Here is a 15,587-nt window from a genome sequence, read left to right as displayed (position 1 = left end):
CACGCCTCTATTTTTGCCAGTCACAGAGCGTCAGCCTTTTCCAGAATGCCCAGAGCTCCTCCAACGAGATGCAGACTCCCTGTAATCAAAGCCTGCACCGTCTCACCCTCAGGGAGACCCTCGCCGACGTGCCGGGCATAGTCGATGGACTGCTCAATCGTCGGCATGACCTTGACGTTGGCTTCTGGGTCCAGAGCTGACCACTTCTCGGCGAAGCGATGCTGAACCGTCATCTTGTCGATCTCAGCCGGGTCGTACTGTCGGTTGACAAAGTCTCGCTTGTAGCCAGAGGCGGCGTATGTGACGTTGGTGCAGAAGATGACATGGTCAAAAGCAGGTTTGCCGTCTCGCTTCGTCGCCTTGAACACAGAATCAAGGAAGTCGACAGCCTCGGAGCGACCTTGCTGGTTGAAGATCATGACACGAGGACCAGGGCTAAGGGGGAAGTTAGCTTCATGAATAGGGGTTGAATATGGAACAACATACCATCCTGAAGTTTCATCCTTGAACCACTTGGCCGACATCTTAAGACTGTCGGAAGTATGGGCGCCGTCGACATGCCAGGTCACCTTTTCCTCCTTCTTGACCTCGCATCGACCTCTCCACACAACCTTTTCGAGGCCTTCGACAAACTCCTTCGGTAGTGGTTCCGTCTTTGGTGGTAGAGGAACTCCGATCTTTTCCAGTGCAGTCTCAGCTAGAGCAACAGCCAGGGTGGCATTGCGCTTCTGAAAGACAGCGTCCGGTCGGATCTTGACAGCCTCCAGTCGAGGGTCGATATCCAGAACCTTCAGGTCAACCTTCTTCTCCGCCGCTCTCTTCCTCAGGACCTCATCCGCGTCAGGGACTTGCTCAATGGTAAAGGCCGCGCTGCCGGTCTTCATGATGCCGGCCTTGTGCCATGCAATCTTTGCAACCGTGTCACCCAGCGCAAAGACGTGATCGATGCCCAGCGTGCTGATCCCTGATGCCACAGGCCTCTCGACGACATTCGTCGCATCGTATTCGCCTCCAATTCCTGTTTCATAGACGGCAACATCCACGCCCTCTTGAAGGAACACATGCCAACTCATCAACGTCAGGTATCGTGCGTAGATGGGCCGGGGCGCCATGAGTTCATCACCTTCCCCCTTGGGCGCCGCCTCCAGACGATCCCAGACTTGGAAAAAGTACTTTGCAAAGAGCTCCTCTGAGATGGGCGTCGAGTTGATTCGGATACGCTCGCGTACAGCAATGAGGTGCGGAGAGGTGAAGAGGCCCGTCTTGCGCAAGGCGGGATACGAGTTCTGATACTGGGACAAGATGGAGTCGACAAATGCGCAGGTGCTTCCCTTGCCTTTTGTTCCCGCTACGTGAACTATCTTGAGGCGGTCCAAGTCTGAGGGCTGTTTCTTGTTAGCCACGATATCAAGCGGTTTTTTTTGCCAAGCCCTTACGGTATAGCCGATTCGATGAAGATAGGTCTTCATCTCTTTGATAGACACGGCATCTGGTCGAATACCAGCCTTCCTCCGAGCCTCTATTATGTCGAAAGGCGTCTGAAGTGAGTTGAGCGCATCAATAGCGTCCTACAGCCAAGTCAGCCTCACGTCTATCACTGCGGGGGTGAGAACTCTACATTGTAGGATCGACTTGAAGAAGCCATGGTGTATAGGGAGGCTCTCGAAACTGCTATGAATCTGAAGGGTTGCCTGATAGCTCGCCAAGATACATGACGCATCGAATTGAGCGATGTCTATGAGTGGAAAAAAGTTGGTGAGAGGGGAATGTCTTGGAGTGAGTGAGTCGCTGAAAGCTCGGGTAATCCACTCGTGATGGAGGTGGTGGTGATGCAGGCTTGGTAGGCTGGAGGTCGAGGTTTCAAAAGAGTCAAAAATTGCTTTGATGAGTCCTGTATAGTTGAGCTCGTGATTTTTTGATATACTTACCTCGTCTGGTGAGGCAAAATTGTACTCACTCGTTGACGCTGCCGGAGACCGTCGGTAACTGTCCGGCGCCGGCGCCTTTACTACGGTCTTTCGGAGGCGAGTCCGCTAACAAAAGCCACCATGATTGATATAATCACAGTCCAGCACACGGCATAAACAAGAGGTTCTGGCACATTCAAGTGTATCCTTCGATTCATTCCTGAAAGTTCTGAGGTTTTCAAAATCACCAAAAGACTGATACTACATCGCTCGCTCCCACCCCAACTCCCCTGTCATGCATCGTCTCTCGGCGCCGTCTCCGAAACTCCGGAGCCATCAACCGATACTGTAATCATCAACCACGCCGTGTCTATCCAACACCATCTTGTTCATTCCCTCCTGCAGCGACTCTGTAAATTCTTTATCGTATTTCTTGCCGCTGTCATACCATGCCAGCCTTCCTCGCCAAGTGAGCCAGTTCTCTGCCATGACGCCCTCGGGGGCTCTCAGGATACCCGTCGCCAAGTCGACGATGTGCTGCTTGGTTCCCGGTCGTCGATCACTGTGGGAGAAGAAAATTGTCGCTCCACAGGTGCCACAGAAGGATCTCAAGACTTCATCTGACGACTTGAAGGTCTTTGCCGTGCCGATGAGGAGGTCATCCTTGATGGGAGGCTCACACACCGAAAGGGGGATAAAGGTCCATCCCACGACATGAGTCCCATTGACGAGGCGGCAGTCGTCACACGCATCAAACGTGGCATGCCATTTCGACTTGTCCCTGTGAGATACGAACTGGGACATGTACTCGTCGTCGATAACCTCCTGGCTTGGTCGAGGGATCGTGAAGGAAACACCCTTGCACCCGCACTCGACGCGAAGACGTTCCTTTCCATCCTCACCAACCTCGGGGCGTGATTCGACGATCTTTGCATCCGGCCTGTCATCAGGGGGGTTCCAGTCGATAAAATCTTGGCCCCTCGTGTGCGTCAACGCCTGCGCAATGCCACCATCCTTTGTCGACTTGCTATAGATGTGCTTGCGGATGTGAAAGTACTCAGAACCGTCGATAAAGATGGAGGTGGAGGGCGTCCAGGTCCTCTTGTCGACCGCAATGCAGGCAATGTGGCAGCCGCAGGTTGAACAAAAGTTCCAAGTCCCAATCCCGTTTCCGATGAGGAGACCCGTCATGTTCTTCTCCGACGATGGTGCCACGAACTTGGGGATGACGTCCGGGGGTAGCGCCGCATGAAAGATGCATGGTGCTCCTGAGGCATATCTGCAAAGGCTGCAATGGCAGAGATGGGTAAGAAACGGCAGAGAGGACACAGGCACGTCGACTTTGAAGTGGACAGATCCACAGAAGCACTTGGCCTCAAGGGTCTTGGTGTTGCTGGACTCTGTCATGACTTGATGCTATAGATGATGGTCTAGCACATCAAAACCAAGATGTAGGAGGACAAGTTCTCGTCCACCCCACACGACCATTAGGTGGCTTTTATACTGTAAGACACCTAAAGCACTCGATCCTTCCCTAGGGTCTCACCCAATGCCTATCAGATTTACCAAGATCCATGGCTGATGTGTCAAACACGCCTTTGTGCTGTAGCCTGTTCGTGAGGCTACCGTGAATGACGTCCTTGGCGCTTGTCGTATGCCGGTGTTTACCCGTCACGTCAAGCTTCAGGCACCCCTGCCATTTTTCCTCATCACTCATCATCGCTACCTCACCCCGACAAAAAAAAAGTTCTGTTTCCGCCACCAGCGCCTCGCGGCAGCTGCATCAGATCGGCAAAATGTCTCCAGGCAAAGACAGTCTCCAGGATCTCGAACGGCACCGGCAGGAGCTCGAAGAAAACGTCAGCAAGTTGCAAAAGGCCCTGCAGCATTGGAGGACGTGGGATGCTGAGTATGAGGCTCTCAAGGAGGAGGTCGACGCCGTGTGCAAGACAACCGAGACAGAGCTAGCCACAATTCAAGATGGCTTCGAGGGCGAGCTCGTCAATCGACGTGAGATCGATGAGATTTTCGGTTTAAAGAATCGAAAGTCCAAGGAGCAGATCCTGAACGTCCTTGACCGACGCATCGACTATGTCACCAAGAACATCGAGTCGCTGGAGAAGCAGATTGAGGCGGCAGAGAATAAGCTTGCCGCGGCTACAGTTATCAGTCAGCCAGATGCCACCGACGAGGAGGGTCTGCCGATCACTGAGATTATTGAGCAGCTTGACGACGACGACAATGTCGTCTCTTACAGGCTGAACAAGCCTGGCGATTCGTTGCCTCAGGTTCGAGAGGCCCTCGAAAAGGCTGGTGTGAAGGATCTCGAGGAGGATGAGTCGACATCAAAGGAGGAAGCCACAGAGAAGGAAGTCCCCAAGAAGAAGGAACCGACAGTTTCAAGGAGCGTTCCAGAGCCAGCAACTGCACCAACGCCATCACAAGAACCTGTGCAGCCTCTGCCCTCTGCCAGCAAAGGAGTATCGTTTGCCGCCGACACCAAAACACAAGACGGACCTACCCCCCAGATTTCACGGAATGCCAAGCGCGTCGAAGAAATCATGAACCACGCAAAGGAGCAGGAGATAATCAGTAAACAACAACCAATTATTCCTGAAGACGATGACGAGGAAGAAGCAGAGTTGCGCCGACAGATGCTCGCATACTCGGGCGAAATTGGCGCTGTTGTCGCAGAGTTGCAACTAGAGGAGGGAGACACCGACGACGATGACGACTACGATTTTGAGTATAGCGACGAAGGTTTTGAGGATGATGACGACGATGAGGACAAATATGGCCGGTCCACTGGTCGCATCGTGACAGATGGCTACCGTCAAAGGATGCTCGAGCTCGAGAAGAAGCTGGGCATCAAATCGCGTTTCACTGAAAAGGCTGAGCAAGAGGAGGAGGATGCGGAGTCGAGTTCAGACGATGAGGGTATTGGCCGCATCGTCGTGAAGCGAGAAGCCGAGGCATCATCGTCAGCATCAAAACCAGCACCCACCAAGTCAAACATCAAGGAGAAGCAACCCGAGGCATCCAACGGCAAGAAGGGAGTTCGCTTCGCCTCGAGTCTCGACATTGCTCCCGAAAAGGAGCCCACGACGCTCCCGGTGAGGGAGGCTCCTATTAAGGAAAAGGAGCCTCTAGTGGAACCACTGAGTGACGTTATTGAGCGATCGGGCCCTACCAAGACCCCCGAGGTCAAGTCGAATCGCAAACCTTCTCGCTTCAAGAAGGCTAGGGATACGGGTGTCCCACCCGGTCCTCTTGACGTCCCCGTCAAGTTCCTGGATCAAGATCGACCAACGGCGCCCACGGGTCCCGAAGGAACAACTTTAGCTGACACGTTAGTTGAGCGCGAAACAAAGGCAGATCCACAACCCCCGGATGAAATTGACGATGAAATGATCCACCACGAGGTTGCTGATGAGTATCAGAGAATGCGCAAGAAGTTCATTCAGCGAGAAGGTGGGTTCCTCAAGGAAGACGAGTCTCCGATCCAGCCCTTGGACGAGCCGGACGGAGGAAAAGAGAGGGTCAGCCGGTTCAAGGCGGCGCGACTCTCGAAATACTAAAGCAAAAAGGTCTTAGTTGTTGGAGGCAATAGTCGACAGAATCGATTGTTCCCTAGCATATTTCTGATCGAGCTGAGCCCTGTGATGTGGCATCGTGATGAGCCCTGCCCTGCTGACTTGATTCACTTGCTAACAATGTCTGCCATCTGCCTCTTGTGCACCAGATCTTGACCGGAGGATGTTTGAGGAGGTGATACCACGACGGAACGCTTTCATCTGACAATTGATGTGTTGCAGCTGTTGGTCTGCTTCCACATTACTGTGCGGTTCCAAGAGCAAATGCGAATGGTTCTCTGACACCACTATCCTGAGCATTTTGGCTCTTTTTGGTGGTTTTGGTGCTTCGTTAGACCATTTACATTTCAGAATTCATTCATTACCAGTCATCCTTTTGGCCTATGGATAATAATAGCCCAGTATCTTGGAAGCTGGTCCGTGGTGTTTCAGTGAGGTCATTGCGAGGCTTACCGATGTGCCGTATCGGTCAAATGCGGGGTGGAGCTTCCCGGAAGTTCGGCACCGCATATATCGGCAGCCAGTGCCGCTGATGGCTGATGGTTCCAGCGGCTTGGACGAATGGTTTACGCACGGCGACTCCATCTCGGCCTCTGATTGCCGTCCCTCGAGGGTTCATTTCATGGTCGCAGTCCCTGAATACAGTAGACCCTGGCCCGGCCCAGCCACGGCTGCTCCCGTGGGTACGAGTCGGCCAGAGACGTCGAAGAGCCACCCGGCAAACCGGCACCGCAAGCGTACGTCAGTGGTATCAGGAGCTGTGATAGAGGCACAACTGGAAACATGTTGGCGGCCTCTGATTAGGGGTCTCGAGCTGTCTCCCTTGAGCTACGCCTCATAGAGCGCCACTGTCTGGCTACTTAAGAGACGACCTCCGGCTATGGGTTGCCGTTCTACTGTACCTACGCAAAGAGATACACACACACACATCCACCGTTACAAGTCCCAAACTCTGCAGTCTTTTCCTACGCTCTACCTTATTTCCAACCTTGTTCCATCTGCAATCATGCCTGCCTCCATGGAGCCCACCCAGCAAGCCCCCATGACGACTGATAACGGTGACATTGTCACCCAGCAGCCCGTGAGTTTATGTGTTCTAGAATGACACTCGACCCCCTGGAGCTAACAGACCCTCTCAAGTCGGCCGAGCCCCAGCCCGAGATGAGCATGCGTGGTGGTGAGGAGGCTGGCTGCGAGATCTGCTGCGGTCTCTGCGCCTGTGACGAGGCTTGCTGCTAGACGGCGGGTAGTAAATGATACAACAACCTAGAGCATCTGCCGGTGTGTAAATCGCCTAGACGCTGTAGGAAGGGGGGAGTTTGGGTTACTTTTGTTGTGATTTAGCAGGAGTCATCTTTATGATATCCATATCCAATGGAGCAATAAATATGCCGTTGGCCAAGCATATACTATCTTCTCTCGAGCAATGACTGCCGCTGAGTGATTAATGAGCGAAGTGCTACCTAGTCAACAAACTCTCTTAAAGAAACCAGTCGCTTGGATGAGGAGACATCTATCAGTGATCGTCACTTGTCTCTCCAACACATTGTTCAGGTAGGAGTTCCCACAACGATCCTCCGTCCTGCGTTGTTTTTGTTGAGCAGCTTGATCAGTCACCAGAGTGTGATCTTTATCCCGAGTTGCAGCCGTAGTTAAAGTTGACCAGCAAGATAGATCACATAAAAAATGGCAATTCCTCTGGTTACATGGGATATGTAGTCGAGTGACAGACAGTCTTATAGATCAGAAGTCTTGGCGATCAAAGTCTTGGCAAAAATAGTGCCAAACGGCAAAAAAATGGTGGTTCCGCCCGGGATCGAACCGGGGACCTTCTCGGTGTTAACGAGATGCCATAACCAACTAGACCACGGAACCGGTCGTTGGATTTGATGGGAGAGGCATCCACAGTTTGGGTCCAGGATTCTTGGTTTCCCGCTGTCGCGCCGTTGTCGTGATGGTTTCACCTTAGGGTAGGACCATGAATGGGCTGTGACCAGACATAAGACGAGAGGTAAGTAGGTAGTCAGCCAGTAATTAATTAGTTCTTGCCAGTAGTTTGTGTTCAAAATACGGTGTGCTTATTGTTCCCTTTATTTCTACCAGTGAAGTGTGGTTTCTAAGCTCTTTTCTTTGCTCCCCGTGTAAAAGTTCATATTTCATGAATTATCAACAACTTCGACATTCACATCTGAACTTCACCAGTACAATAATCAGTCTAACGTAAGATACCCTCAACTTACACAAAATAATTGTACATGAAGCATTTGCAGGTGAATATTTTTACATTGAGTTGTACGTACATCATTTTGTCTTCGTAACATTGGACAGCATTGGTCCAAATTGACAACCACATGTTATACAGAATCATACACAGACATTCCTTTTCTCTATTTTCCAGACTTCCCAAACAGAGACGCAACATAATCCCCAAATGTTGAGTTGCCCTCTGCTTGTCGCTGTTTCCTCTGCTCCGCCTGCGTGTCCCAGATCTTCTGCACGCTGCCCGCGACCTCGGCCTTGGCCTGGAGATCGGCCCTCAGAGCAGCCTCCTCCATTGCCCGCTCCTCCTCCGGGAGCTTCTCGAGCTGCTCCTTCCATTGCTGCTGGAGCTCCTCGGTGGGCGTCACCATTGGAGCCTTGGACTTGGGTATCGCGGGCTCGAAGACTGGGATAGGGAGTCCTTCGGCCTTGGCCTTTTCCACGGCGTCCTCGTGCTTGATCATCCGTTGGAAGAGAGCGTCGGCGTGCATCTGGATGTCTTCCTCCACCACGGCAGACCTGCCCTCAACCGATCCATATCCCAGCGCACGAAGGAATCGCTGCGCATCATGTTAGCCAGCATTAACGGCCGAGACAAGTAGCCGTAGCCATACCGATTGCATCATGTAGCACCGCTCAAACCTGCGCACTTGGTGCCGGCACATTTGCATTTGATCTTCCCATGTGCCATGCTTCATGCAATTCACCCATTCCTCCTGGTGCTCTGCGCAGTTCTCCAGCGCAGCCTTTCCAATGGCCTCCTTCCTCTCCTTGTACGACTGGAGGACATTCATGAGCTTCTCATGATCGCTCGCAGTCTCGGCCTCGATCTCGGCCAGCGGTTGGTAGTTCTTCCACAAGTGTGCATATCGTCCGTCCTGATACAAGCTCGCCGAGGGCACAGCCGGCTTCTGCGCCTGAGCCGGTGCTATCGCAGAATTGTCATGGCTGGGTTCTTGGGCTGGTGGAGGGGGGTTCGCGGGCTGCTTCGTCGGGTACTTGAGGGGTGATTCTTTTTCGAGAAAGTCGCGGAGACTGGGATCGAGTTTTCCGAGGGGATCCGCCGATTTGTCGGTGCCGAGGATGGAAGAGATCCAGCCCATTTCAGCTAGAGGTCTGAATTGGCAGCTGAGCGTAAGGATAGGGATTGGAGGTCGAGTCGTGAGTGCGAATAGAGAGGTCTCGTCCAAGGTTGAACTTTGAGTGACCTTCAATTGCGATGGGTGGAGGTGCGAAATGCGCACATGCACTGTGCTAAGCACAGTACATACAAATATCCCGTGATGACTTCAACCAATTTACTGTATGATATTCCGGACTCTCAATTTTTCTGTTTCACTAGGAAATAAGCACCTAGAATTGGCCCTTCGCATCATGCTCCGTGTTGCCTGTTAACTAGACAATACACCGGTCGCGAGTCAACGACACAGTCTACCAGCTAGGTAGGCTGACAACTCAAAACATCCATTACACTGGCACCGCTCACAAGAAAGAATAGGTCCTCACTAGGCACTGGCATTTTCTGGCCCGAGATAGTCAAAGGTATGAACGTAATCTTGAGATCATGACGACCCTTTTCCTAGCCATATCACGCCCAAAAGTGAACCATGAACCCCAGACAGACAATTGTCTTCGTGAATCCTTTTTATTCGCGATTGCATCTATAGCACAACCGTTTGCAACGCAACATCCGGTGCCCGACCCGTCAGAGGAAACTTCCCATCCCCCCTGATGCTTATCACGCCAAAAACAATGCCAGAAGAGTTCCAATTTAGAACTTGCTGAACTTCTTAACAGCCTTGCCAGTTCGGGGCAGCACGCGCAGGACGTTGAATCGGACCTTGGACAAGTTAGCATTCGTTTTCCACCCTCGCATACTGGCAGAATCCTCCAACGTACAGTCTTGCTCAGGGGCCGGCACTGGCCAACGGTGACCTGGTCACCCTCCATGACACGGAAAGCGGGGGAGACGTGGGCGGCAACGTTCTTGTGTCGCTTCTCGTAACGGGAGTACTTGGGGATAAAGTGCAGGTACTCTCTTCGGATGATGATGGTTCGGTGCATCTTGGTGGAAACGACGGTGCCGGTGAGGATACGGCCACGGATGGAGACGAGACCGGTGAAGGGGCACTTCTTGTCTGCAGAGTCAAAATGTCAGCAATGCGATTCAACATGAAGTCGTCTGGTCGCCCAAATTGCGCAAGGCACGCTCGAATGCATCTGCATTCTCGAAAGTCCTCTTGGATGCGCTCCGCCTCCGAAATGCTTCTCCAGACCAAATATTTTCCACATCCCACGTACCGATGTAGGTGCCCTCAATGGCGGCCTTGGGGGTACGGAAGCCCAGACCGACGTCCTTGTACCATCGTCGGCCACCCTTGCCCGGTCGGGTGCTCTTGGTTCGGGCCTTCGAGTTCTGGAAGATGTGAGGCTGCTTCTGGAAAGCACGCTCCGACTGGACGGTCAACTCGGTCGCCCTGATGCAGAGGTTAGCGACGCGTTCGTTCGGGACATCGTGTATCGATCGTTGCTGAGGTTCTGACTGACATCTTGAATAATCCTTCTCGGGCAGGTACCGTAACGAGAGGGCGTGTCGTGGATTAAGCTGGGTGAGGCGAGGTTGAGAGTGGCTGCGGAGGTCAGTTTTCGCAGATGGAGAAGTAGGGCAAATCACACACCAAAATTTCCGTGCAGTTTGGGACTTAGGGCTTGTAAAATTTGGGATTGGCTGTGCAGCCGAGCGCCACAGATTAGGTAATTAAGCGAGTGGGGGATCCGTGGCTGACACTTGAGGGTTCACGTGAGCTGGCGGGGGATTATGCTTTGGCTCAGAGCATGGCGGGAGACTTGGCAAAGTGGAGCCCCTCCCCCCTGTTGCTACCGCCCAAAGTAAACAAACACGGTCCGTCGCGAGATACAGCCCACTACCACTTTATCGCCGTCGCGTTCAGGGTTTGGAGTTGGCTTCAACTTGACAAGGTCCGACAACTCTACCGACAATGGCGCCTGCTACTGATGCCACTGTGCCCGCCACGCGGCGCACGCGCAGGTCTATCGGCGCGCATACTGATGTTCGTAAAGCAATGGAAAAGGAGAATGCAACTGTCGACGTCACAAGTTCGTTGGCTGCGAGTCGCAAGAAGTCAAGAAGCAAGAGTTTGGGTCCAGGCGGTCTAGATGCCCTTATGAAGGCAAATGGAAACAGGCGCCTGGTAAGTCAATGCCCTCTCAGCCTGCGCTATGTCCATCTAACATGATGTAGTCTCTTGCAGCCTCGAACAAGGCCCCCCGCTCTATCCTCAAGCCGACTATTCCCATACCCGAAATCCCACCCATGAAACCGAAGGTACCTGATTTGATCGACTTTGGTGAACCTACACGAGAATCTCCGTTCGCAGATCAGTCCACCACAGAATCCAATGGGTCCAAGATTGCCGTCAAGACTGAGGAGGAGCAACAAGCCGCCGCCAGAGAACGCGAGGAGCGGGAGCGTCGTGATGCTCGTCGAAAGTCCCTTGCCAACCGCCGTGTTTCCTTCGCCGCTGAAGCAACCCTGCATACCTTTCACGAGGTCGAATACATGCAAGACTCGACAACGTCCACCGACTCAACCAGGAGGAACTCGGCGTTTTCGAATAGTGCCGACACACAGCGTGGGGCTTCATCACATGCTGCTAACGATCAAGATGAGAAGAAGCAACGAAGAAGCTCTGGCCTTCCACCCGCAAACTTTCACAACCCTGAAGACGATACGGCGACATCGACAGTCTATAGTTCAGACTCCGAGCCAGCAGATGCGGTGGAAGAAGTTGCCGACGTGGAGGATGATGGCGAAGACGACGGTTCAAGCAGCGACTCTGACGATGGAACGATGCTCACTATCGATGAGGTGACGGGGACAACAGCCGCATCAGACCGATCGATTGATTCCGACGAAGAAGAGTCCTCAACGTTGGACGAAGCCCTCAGACTTGCTGCTCGAAGAGCCGGCACTCAGCGTCTCGATGAGGATAGCGATGAAGATCTCGATGACGGCGAGGAGTTCATTCCTTCCTTCGGATGGGGCAAAGATGCGAACAAGCCGACTGTCGCTGCGCGAGACCAAGAGAATCTACCGCCACCAGTTCAAGCCCAACAAGCACAACCAGCTCAAGCCAATGATGACGATGATGGCTCAGATATGGATATGGACATGGATATGGACATCACACGGGCGGTCGGTGGCATCATCAAGCCTCAACCTGCACGGGAACGTGATCCAGATGAGGACATGTCTATGGACGTTACCCGCGTATTTGGAGGCATCATGAACCAGAATAAGGCACAGAAGTCGGTGCCTTCACCGGATGACGAAGATGACGAGGATGATGCCCCGATGGAAGAGGCTACTATGGAGTTTACCACGGCAATTGGTGGTATCCGTCGGCCCGTTCCCAATGAGATGGACGAGTCAGATGGGAACGAAGACATGTCGATGGAGCTGACCACAGTTATGGGTGGAGTGCTCTCACAAAAGAAGAGGAAGAGCCTGGGAGTTTCTCGACGAAGGACGGTCAACCAGGCAGACGACGAGGATGAAGACGAAGACGATGCACCCATGGACATGACCATGGGAGTTGGCCAAATTCTGTCCCGACCATCGAATACCAACGACGACAAGGACGAGGATGAGGACGATGGTGATACTACCATGGGTATGGACATGACAACTGCCATTGGCGGTATTCTCAACAATGCCCTAGGGAATGCACGAAGCTTGGGCAAGCGGGTTATGGAAGAGGAGGCCGACACACCAGACAACCCTGATGAGGCTCTCCAGGCTGCGATTAGCAAGAGCACTCCTGCTGAGAAGCCTGAAGCCCAAACAGCCGAGAAGCCAATCACTACACCCAGCCCCGAGCCCTCATCTTCTCAAGCGAGCAGGTTGAAGCGTAGCGTTGGACCCAAAAGTACGACGCCGCAATCCGCTCGTAGGTCTAGTAGGACACCATCTCCTGCCAAGACATCAACCACACCACAGTCGATGCTCAAGGCCAGGACGCCAACATCTACGAAGCTATCCACGCCTCAAGTTGCCCCGGCATCTTCAACAAAGACCACACCCAGAACATCAGAACGCAAGTCAAGGTCTGCCTCTCCGAAGAGGCCATCTTCTGCTAGGTCCAACAGGGTCAGCTCTAGAACACCATCCCCGGTTAAGGCTACGCCAAAGAAGGGTCTATTTCAGACCAATACTGGAACAGGCAGTCGAACTCCAACCGTTGTGTTGACACCCCAGAATCGTCGACTGTCGGGTGTCGGTGCTGATCGAGCTGGACTTGGATCTCCACAGGTTGCCGCCCTTTTTGACCGCCGCGGTTCTATTGGCGATATGGCTACCGAGTTTGTGCCTGGAAAACGTGGTGTTACGTTCGATGATCCGAAAGAATTGGCGAGCGAAGTGGATAAGGAGGCTCAACAAGAGGAAGACAAGGAGAACCGCCGAAAGATCCTCGAGCGAGAAGCCGATGGTGCTGAAGCTACACTTAATCTCCGCGAAATGATTGATAGTCTCAGCCCGAAGCGGAATCCGCTCAGGGGCCGCAAGAGTCTTGCCGTTGGAAGCGCCAGAGGACTCCTCGGAAAGCGACCTAGCGAGCTGGATGATGACGAGGAGGAGGAGAACGACGGTGTCAAGAGACTCAAGGGTCATCAAGGCAGTCCCGTCAAAAACGTCCGACTCCAACATCCCCCCAAGGCTGAGACGACTGGGAAGCTCACGCTGTCATTCCGAAAGAGCCTACAACCCAATAGCGCCACCCCGACTTTGTCCTCACCCGAGAGACAGGAGCCGGCAACGACACCAAGACACCAGGGAAGATTCAAAGATGTTGATGATGATCGGACTGGACACTCGGTAAACTTTGATGAATCACCTGTGAAAGATGCCGGGCAACTCGAGAACGAGGTTGACGACGACCAAGAGCGAATCCACCTTCAGGACTTCCTCAACATGACGTCGATTCGCTTCATGGAGCTTACAACCACCAAGAGGCGACACACGACAGCTCCCGGAAACCTTGACAACGGGTTCCTCCAGGAAGGCGAGGAGAACCTTTCGCTGGAGCGTTGTGTTGTTGCTGGTGCCTGTACAGTGCCAATGCTTGAGTTGTATCAACACTCTTGCCGGGAGCTGAAGAAGTACATCTCTGAAGGCCGACGTATTGTCAAGGAAATCGAGATGGACACATTCGAGGAGAACCCGCCCCTATTCAAAGAGTACATGGCGGCGACGCCCGAGATCAAGACGCTCATGGACAAGCAATTCATGAATGTCAAGAACCACGCCCGCCTTCTGAGCAAGGCTATGTGGTATGAATGGCGAATGAAGCTGCAGGATGGACTGAAGGAGGGTCTACTCAGGATCGACGAGGGTATGGAAGTGGATAAGGAGTCTTTGGACCAGCAAAAGAGCCTTCTCGACTCTGTCCTGCCCGCCATCATGACTCGGTACCAATCCCTCGTGGAGGAGAGTGGTAACCTTGAGGAAGTGGCTCGAGAACTGGCTGATTGCGACCCAGCTGATCTTGAGGCTGCCCGTGAGGAGCTGTCGGACCTGGATCAAGATATCGAGCTTAAGAAGAAGCGTATCGCGGATCTTCGGGAGCAATTCCAGGCCTCGGAAGTCGAAGTAGAGGATCTGGTGGCACGGAAACAGAAGTGCTTAGAGGACATTAAGGAGTCTGAGAAGATCAGAGAAGAGTGTCGTGGTTGGACGAGCACCGAGGTTAACAGCCTCAAAGGTATGTATCCCTCTTTGAATATCTTTGTTGTGTTGTTCAGTAACTAACATCCATCAGCTCGCGTGGACGCTATCGAGAAAGAGCACGGCTGGGCCGTGACTGGAATCTCGGGCACAGTCCTTTCCATGGCCTACAAGCGTGAGATCGAGATTGTCTTTGACATTGCCTCGTTCAAAACGCATCGACCGAACTCGACAATCGACCTGTGGTACATTGCCGACAGCCGTGAGAAGAACCCGCTCCCTAAGACAGCAGAAAAGGAATTCTTCTTGCAGTGTATTCGAGACCATATTCGTGCTCTCCCCCAGAGCCGAACTGAGGTCTCCCATCTCTTGAATATGGTGCGAGCAGCCTGGGACAAGGCCAACCTGGTCTCGATGCAAGTTGGTCGTATGAATGCCTCGTTCCCGACAACTGTGCAAAAGACATCTGACTCAAGCGTGGCGATCACGACTTCTCTACTGCTCGTACCGCTGGAAACTCGGGTGGAGGTCAAGCTGAACCTGCTAGGCCAAAGTGGCCCTGAAGGACTGGATGTAGCTGTCACCCCTGAGGCCAAGGTTTTGTATGGTGAACACTTCAACGTATCAAAGGTGGCTGAGTTCCTTGGTACGAGGGTTGGTAAGGCTGTTGGTGCTGGGGAGGAATGGAGCAATGTAATGGTCGAACTGCATGCGAGGTTGATTGCTCGGGGCAGGAAGTGAATCATGGCTGAATCAGTCAAGGATAATGAGTGATGACGGGACCGGGAACACGTGATGGGAGGTATTGGCGTTGCTTGGATTAGAGATACCTTGGTTTGTGTGCTGGACTTTGGCGATATATGGGTGTTGAGGGAACAAACACAACCCCTGTGTTAGGTGTTTGTTAAACAAAGACTTTGTTCGACACGACATTATCCTACATTGTCTATGCTGTGGATGAATAATCTGTATTTGCCAACAATAAGTCTTGATTGCGTAAAAGGAAGCTGTTCATGTAGTTGCAACACCACTAGCAAACAGCATCACGATGGCTCGATGCTTCATGGCCAACGGAGACATGAA

General features: G+C 52.8%; 7 protein-coding genes across 7 annotated transcripts; 3 read left to right on the top strand and 4 right to left on the bottom strand.

Annotated features, from left to right (window-relative positions):
* Positions 1–20: 20 nt before the first annotated feature.
* Positions 21–1,720, bottom strand: NCS57_00144700 (Folylpolyglutamate synthase; the record flags this gene model as incomplete). Its single annotated transcript, XM_053051511.1, has 4 exons — positions 21–435; positions 487–1,385; positions 1,437–1,568; positions 1,619–1,720. The coding sequence occupies 4 exons, from the start codon at positions 1,718–1,720 to the stop codon at positions 21–23; spliced, it is 1,548 nt and encodes a 515-aa protein (XP_052920026.1).
* Positions 1,721–2,243: 523 nt separating this feature from the next.
* On the bottom strand, positions 2,244–3,314 carry NCS57_00144600 (CENP-V/GFA domain-containing protein; the record flags this gene model as incomplete). Its single annotated transcript, XM_053051510.1, has 1 exon — positions 2,244–3,314. One exon carries the CDS (start codon positions 3,312–3,314, stop codon positions 2,244–2,246), a length of 1,071 nt encoding a protein of 356 aa, XP_052920025.1.
* A 389-nt stretch (positions 3,315–3,703) lies between these two features.
* On the top strand, positions 3,704–5,485 carry NCS57_00144500 (DUF3835 domain-containing protein; the record flags this gene model as incomplete). The annotated part of the gene is made up of 1 exon (XM_053051509.1): positions 3,704–5,485. One exon carries the CDS (start codon positions 3,704–3,706, stop codon positions 5,483–5,485), a length of 1,782 nt encoding a protein of 593 aa, XP_052920024.1.
* An 895-nt stretch (positions 5,486–6,380) lies between these two features.
* Positions 6,381–6,739, top strand: NCS57_00144400 (uncharacterized protein; the record flags this gene model as incomplete). Its single annotated transcript, XM_053051508.1, has 2 exons — positions 6,381–6,581; positions 6,641–6,739. 2 exons carry the CDS (start codon positions 6,381–6,383, stop codon positions 6,737–6,739), a joined length of 300 nt encoding a protein of 99 aa, XP_052920023.1.
* A 1,148-nt stretch (positions 6,740–7,887) lies between these two features.
* On the bottom strand, positions 7,888–8,862 carry NCS57_00144300 (uncharacterized protein; the record flags this gene model as incomplete). Its single annotated transcript, XM_053051507.1, has 2 exons — positions 7,888–8,319; positions 8,374–8,862. 2 exons carry the CDS (start codon positions 8,860–8,862, stop codon positions 7,888–7,890), a joined length of 921 nt encoding a protein of 306 aa, XP_052920022.1.
* A 668-nt stretch (positions 8,863–9,530) lies between these two features.
* Positions 9,531–10,308, bottom strand: NCS57_00144200 (40S ribosomal protein S11-B; the record flags this gene model as incomplete). Its single annotated transcript, XM_053051506.1, has 4 exons — positions 9,531–9,599; positions 9,659–9,897; positions 10,061–10,214; positions 10,303–10,308. 4 exons carry the CDS (start codon positions 10,306–10,308, stop codon positions 9,531–9,533), a joined length of 468 nt encoding a protein of 155 aa, XP_052920021.1.
* Positions 10,309–10,758: 450 nt separating this feature from the next.
* On the top strand, positions 10,759–15,245 carry NCS57_00144100 (Spc7 domain-containing protein; the record flags this gene model as incomplete). The annotated part of the gene is made up of 3 exons (XM_053051505.1): positions 10,759–10,971; positions 11,022–14,541; positions 14,599–15,245. The coding sequence occupies 3 exons, from the start codon at positions 10,759–10,761 to the stop codon at positions 15,243–15,245; spliced, it is 4,380 nt and encodes a 1,459-aa protein (XP_052920020.1).
* Between the last annotated feature and the right edge of the window lie 342 nt (positions 15,246–15,587).

Source organism: Fusarium keratoplasticum, chromosome 1 (assembly GCF_025433545.1).
Source record: "Fusarium keratoplasticum isolate Fu6.1 chromosome 1, whole genome shotgun sequence".
Classification (NCBI taxonomy): Eukaryota; Fungi; Ascomycota; class Sordariomycetes; order Hypocreales; family Nectriaceae; genus Fusarium; species Fusarium keratoplasticum.
The sequence above is the reverse complement of the archived record's forward strand: the minus strand, read 5'-3'. Positions and strand labels throughout refer to the sequence as shown.